This window comes from Arachis ipaensis, chromosome B07 (assembly GCF_000816755.2).
Source record: "Arachis ipaensis cultivar K30076 chromosome B07, Araip1.1, whole genome shotgun sequence".
NCBI classification, from domain to species: domain Eukaryota; kingdom Viridiplantae; phylum Streptophyta; class Magnoliopsida; order Fabales; family Fabaceae; genus Arachis; species Arachis ipaensis.
In genome coordinates, this window is record NC_029791.2 from 26,914,980 (window position 1) to 26,921,267 (window position 6,288).

The window sequence follows — 6,288 nt, forward strand, 5'->3', positions numbered from 1 at the left end:
TCTTACCACACCCAAGGTCCAAGGAGACAAGATTAACCTTCTCCTTCAAGAGAGTTGGGTCCTATAACATCAAAGAACCCAAAATCTCAACATTTTTGCTCATGAAACTCGAAATCAAGGGCTGGAATTTCGAACAGTAAAACGTGGCTTACCTCAAGATTGATTGTATGGGTTTTGTAGAGCTCTCCGCGGTGAACGCGTGGCCGCAAACGGAGCGGCAATCGGAGCTCTAGATCAAAAGTTATGGTAGTTTGAAGATCAAGTGAGAGAAGGAAGTTGAGAGAGTGTTCTTCCCCCTTCCATCTCAATTTTCAGCGTGTTTTGGTGTTGTGTGAGGAGAGAGAGTGCTGAAAACTAGGGTTTTGGTTTAGTTATGTTGGGCCAAGGGCCCACTTTGGGTCCGGTTGGTCCAGTTTGGCCCGTTCGGTCTAATCTTGGTCCGATTTCTATAAAATTGGTACCGAAATTCTCGTCTCAATTTCCTCTATCACATTTAGCCATAAAAATAATATTTTTGGCTTTCTAGAATAAATTCTCATTTATGGGTTAATTAGCCATTAATTAACCGGGTCTTACATCTGAATCAATGAAAATGATCAAATTGAGTTGTAGCTTCTAAGTTGAGTAAATAGTGTTGTGATTGTTATTGATGTGTCAAAGACTTCACTATTTGAAGATGCTTTATTTACTCTCTGAATTAGGATAAAGTTGATTAGTTTACTGCATTGTCAATTGGTTTTTATTTACTTAAAACTTGGTTGGATTTAAGCATTGAGCATATATGATCTGTGATCATGTATGTAGCACTTTTAGGAGGCAAGTGGTGAAGCTGTCCGTAATATTTGCTATTTAGGTGTATATTTGCATTGCTACCTAGTTTGTAACTTACTTTAAAAATGGGGGTTTGCTAAATAAGCAAATAATATGATTTTGGTTGCTGAAGTTGTATTTGTATTTATTTACATGATTACTAATTTGTATTTTTCGTTTTTCAAACCAAGTTAACTCCTTGGGGAATTTCTGTATTGAACATTTTATCTCCTTCAACTTATTCACTTTTAGAAACACCATATTTTTTTTTTTTGGATACTTGTTTCTTTTCAGCATTTAGCTACAGCCAATCCTAACATTGTAGCCAAATGAGAAATTAAACAGTGTATGGAGCTAAATGAGTTTAGAAGATTTGTGATTATCTTATGTTCCGAGTCTTTTTGACTTTGTCTTATTGTTTGGATTTAGAATTTTGTCATTACTTGGTTGCCATTTCCTAGTTTTATGATCAAGAATGCCTTTTACTTGCTATAAAATAAGTAAAAATGATTTATTTGGTGAATCATGTGCATTCATCCATCTACCTCTGTTTTTCTAGGTGAAACTCCTTAATTTGTTGTTAAGATGAGCGCACATTTATGTAAAATGATGTTTTTGTTTCTTGTTTGCAACATTGTTCTGTCAGTGTTCTTTATGCAATTATTTACTAGCAAAAGGTGATTTGCAACTAACAAAAAAAATGGGGTGTGTAGATAGAGTTTTAAAAGGGCTAAAGTCATAAATAGAACTAAGGATTTTGTGAACCTTGGTCAGCACCCCTGTATGTATATTTTCCACTTCAGAATTATTAGACTGGTGGTTGGTGCCAATTGCAATGAGACAGATACCAAGTTTTCTTGCCATAATGCCATTGATCTAAATGTCGATTCATTGATCATTTTAAATTTTAATGTTTATTTGTATGAACCAGGAGCTCAAACTGGAAGCCTCCACAGGCAGCTATCATACCCAATTTGCATCTCCCAATGCGCAGCTTTGAGGTGAAAAATAGGTGTGTTTGACTAATAAATTGTCAATGTGCTGTTCCAAATAGAATCATTCTCTTGTTAAATTCTATACTTAACATTGGGTTTTCACTTGCAGGTTATTTTATTTATGTATTATGTGTACAATTTGTAGATTAAGTAGAAATTTGTTTATTTTGAATCTTGCCTTGGTATCAACCATAGTAAAAGATTACGCCACTATGATCCTTTCATTGTCGTCCAAAAAGCTAAACAAGTTTACTTCTTACCTTATCCTGGAAATTGCAAGTCTATGTGGCATGTTGTTGTAAACACTAAACCAAGAGGTCGAATTGAAATCAATCATGTACATGTAGACGAGGATGAGGAAGAGAATGATGTAGCTTATCAAGCGGATGAGACCAATCCTTCTAGGATTTCTGACACCGAGCCTCCTATCAGTCTTAAGTCTCCATTTGGAGAGGACCGCATTGTCGAATTGTCCATTAGCTCTAGTTTTGGGGCTAATAAAAATGAAGATGATGATGTTGCAGACTTTGATGATGATATTGATTTTTAATAGGGTAATCATTTTTAGCTTGTATTGTTTTAGCTTATATATATTGTTCTTTACATATATTATTCTTAATTTGTATGTCTTAGTTGTCATGTAACTTGATCGTTAACTTAGATATTGTTGTTGAGAAGAAGATCAAGATATACGTAAAAGCATAACTCTTGTCCCTTTTCTGAAATTTATGAAGCTTCATATTCTTTCTTATTGTTTTTAATCTCTTTCTTATAGTTTGGTTTGAAGATTGAATCTCTCTCTTTGTTGCAGTGGCAATAGTGAAGGAAATTCATTGGGAAGGTAAAGGGTAGCAGTGCACGAATGAGGTGAGCCCCTTCTCTCACTCTCTCACTCTCTGTGTGCCCCGCATGTTCTCTGCTGCTTCAACTCCAAATCTGCATCCTTTCTAGTACTACTCCTCCATGCAAACTGACCATTACTCAACTGTTCTGGATTTTCTTCTATAAAAACAATTTCTTCTGCATCCTTTACTCACTACCCCAGTTATTAATCCTCTTCCTAATCTTAATTACTCTAATCTCAGTTCTGAATTTTTCTATGGCTAATTTAAAATCCATTAATGGAACAGAATATGAATCTATCCCATTTCAGAATCATTTTTAATGGATGTATTTGATGCCTTAATCTGTGGCATATAATTCATGATACTGTCTTCTTTTCCTTGTATTTGATATTTTTACTGCCAAGATAACTGTTATTTGTTATCAGGTTTGAATTTTAATCCAAGCTCCAAGTTATTTGTTATTTGTTATTTGATATTTAAATAACTACACTTTTGGTCTAAACTAGCATGTGATTAAGTTATTTCTGACTTATGATATCTTATCAAAATGATTATGTTTATATCTTTAATGGGAAAATAGAATATTTTACACACTATAGGCCTGCAAAAAAAAATCTGTCTAAATTGATAAGCAGCAGATTGGTAGATTGCTGATCAATTATGTTTACATTCTTTTAATATATATGTAGGTCATGGCTCCTCGGGTCAAGGGTAAAGGTGTCAAGGGTCATAGAAGTTCTCGCACCACTGCCGCAGCCGCTATTTCAACCACCTCCACCTCTTCTGGGACTTCGGTTGTACCAGATTTTCAGTCAGGATCACTTAGCCAGCAACCGTATTTGATGGTACCTAATCCAGGCTACACAGGTCTTCCTCCACCAAGTTGGCCTACTCCAGGATGTATGGGTCCCCCTCCTCTACCCCCTCCTCCAATTTCGATTCCTCCTCCGCTTCGCAATTTCAATCTATTAGTTGATTCAGAGACACCTAGAAGCTCTAGTACATCTCCTCCATCAGAGACTGCATCGGTTCCTAATAGTGTCACAAAAGAAAGATTGGTTTCTGATGGAAAAACAAGGTAAAATTTGGATCTCTCCATAATTAAAATAGCAACTTCTGGTGGATTTCCCATACTGCATTACCTATTTCTCTTATTACTCTTCTACACAATTTTTACATACTGCATTACCTATTCCTCTTATTACTCTTTCAGCAAGCAATACTAATCACTCTTCTTCTTTTACTACTCCTAATACCAATGGTACTTCTAGTGGATTTTCCAAACCTTCAGATCCTAACCTTCAGATCCCAAACGAAAGGAATCACTCTTATTATTCTTCTTCTTTTACTACTCCTAATACTCATTCAGATCCTAACTTTCTTCAAACTGTACCTTTAGGAAACCATCAAATTGAGGGAATAGATTTTACCGAGATCTTTAGTCCTGTAATTAAACCACCTACAATTCGTCGTATTCTAACTATAGTCTTATCATCTAAATGGCCAATAGTACAATATGACTACATCTAAATGTGTTTACTACTATATTTTAATTTCAAATTAAAGTGCTAATGACTTAAAACTATTTTTTTAGTTTCCTAACTTGTCAATTCTTTATGAAATTATCAGTTGGTTACCTTTCCCTCCTGGTTCTCAGAAGATTACAGAGATCATCAAGAAACGATATGATAAATCGTACAAAAAGTTTGGAGATGTCCCTCTTCCGACAAAGAAGCTTTGGTTTAAGGAGTGGAAGGTAAAAGTGTTGGATTATTTATAATGATTGAATAACTTGTTCTTTCTTTTTTAATCATAAATTGTCTTTAATCATAACTTGATTGAATATTGTCCATGTGATTTGAATCTTATAAGTAGCAACTTGATGAGTATGTGCAGAGCCACTTTCTTATTGATGATGATGATGATGAGTTTTTCTGGAGGGCTTTCAAGTATAGGACAAGTAAGCGATTTAGCCAAATGATGTCTGATATCCGTGAGGGTGTGGATACAACCCACGAATGGCTAATTCCTGCTTACAAAAAGGTGTTGGAAAGGTACTGGGAAACAGATGAGAAATGGAAAAATATAAGGAAAAAAGCAAGGGAGAATCGAGCATCACTCTTAGGTGGTTCTGTCCATTGCGGTGGTTCTATCCCATTGAGCTCAACTATAGAGAGGATGGTAATATAATTTAAGTAGATTTAGATCTTATTTAATAGACATCTATTTATGTAAAATTTTTCTTATTTTGTGTTTTATGTGGAACAGAAGAAGCAGTTGGGCCGTACACCAACCCACGAGGAGGTCTTCAAAGAAACCCACACACTTAAAAGTGACAAGTCTAAATGGGTGGACAAGCGCTCTCAAGACACTCATGTGAGATATAGCATAAATATTAAATTAATGACTTGCTGCCACTTGAATATTTATATGCCCTTTTGTTTTTCTGGTCATGTTTTCCACGGTTTATACTTCCCTCTCACAATTGCTTAATTTAATTAGGTCACAAAGGAGAAGCTAATTACCTGATTTATACTTACCTGGTCATGTTTTCCTTTCTTGTTCCATTTTTCTCTTTCTGTTTATTTAATAATAAGTATGAATTATTAGTCATGTGTATATGGTAAGTACTAACAGTGTACTAGTTAATTAATTAGTAATATTGGGTAATAATAATTGCTGCTATGCGGTTTTTGGTTTTTGTTGTCATCATTCAATGTGAGCAAGTAATATATGCGTGATTCATCCATCAGCTTTTGGGGGAATAATCAAGAATATGACAGTGGTAGTGCATGGTTCAGTGTGTAAGACCCAATACTTTTGGAAAAGTTCTATTTTGAACTAATCTCAAATCATATATCGATTTACAGTTTTAATTTCATAAATTATCTTATTGAAGGCTTAAAGGTAGTTTTGATTAATTGGATTTGAAATAAAATTAAGGTTATCATCCAAACTCTATCATTTTTAGATTAATTTCGATTTACAACTTAAAGTTCTAGAAATCCAAAAATAATGAGTTTGGGCTATTTAAATAAAGATTTTATCTAATTTTACATTTATTGAGTTATTTTATATATTTAAATTGTAAAGTTGGTAGTTGTGAAATAATAAAAATTTTATATGATCTGGATTAAATAAGTAAAATATTTAATATTAATACTACTATTTTGGAAAATGAAGAAATTAAATATATTAATTCTAATTATTTGACTTGGACATTTAATTGAAAATAATTTGTGAAATCGATGAGCAAATAGTATTTTTATACATTATTATTGTTGGGTTAAAAGTCATTTCTAATTACTATACTATCCCTACTTTTATTTGAAATTACAAAACTAACCTATTACCCTAATTTTGTTAAAATTACCGAAATGTCCCTAACCCTAATTAACACACATTTTTCCTTTACTCCAAATGAAACCCTAATTTTCCCTTTTTGCCTCAGTCGAAAACCCCTCCCCCCCAAACTAACGGCAGCAGCAGCTGCAAACAAAATGAAACAAAAGAAAGGGATTAAGGGGAAACGGGAAGAAGGAGAGGGGAGATGGGAGGAACGGTGCCGGCGAGGAGCCACTGCTGCCGCGTCGAGGCTGAGACACAGGGAGGGAGAGGGAGACTGAGCTGTGGCAGGG

General features: G+C 34.5%; 1 protein-coding gene across 1 annotated transcript in view; it reads left to right on the forward strand.

The window, feature by feature from the left end:
* LOC107608512 overlaps positions 2,726-6,288 on the forward strand; it is a 12,580-nt gene continuing 9,017 nt past the window's right edge. The window contains exons 1-5 of the mRNA XM_021107527.1: positions 2,726-2,755; positions 3,340-3,728; positions 4,280-4,406; positions 4,547-4,831; positions 4,919-5,026. Coding sequence (XP_020963186.1) covers positions 3,343-3,728; positions 4,280-4,406; positions 4,547-4,831; positions 4,919-5,026 — 906 coding nt within the window. The 5' untranslated portion in view covers positions 2,726-2,755; positions 3,340-3,342. The remainder of the gene's footprint in view (positions 2,756-3,339; positions 3,729-4,279; positions 4,407-4,546; positions 4,832-4,918; positions 5,027-6,288) is intronic.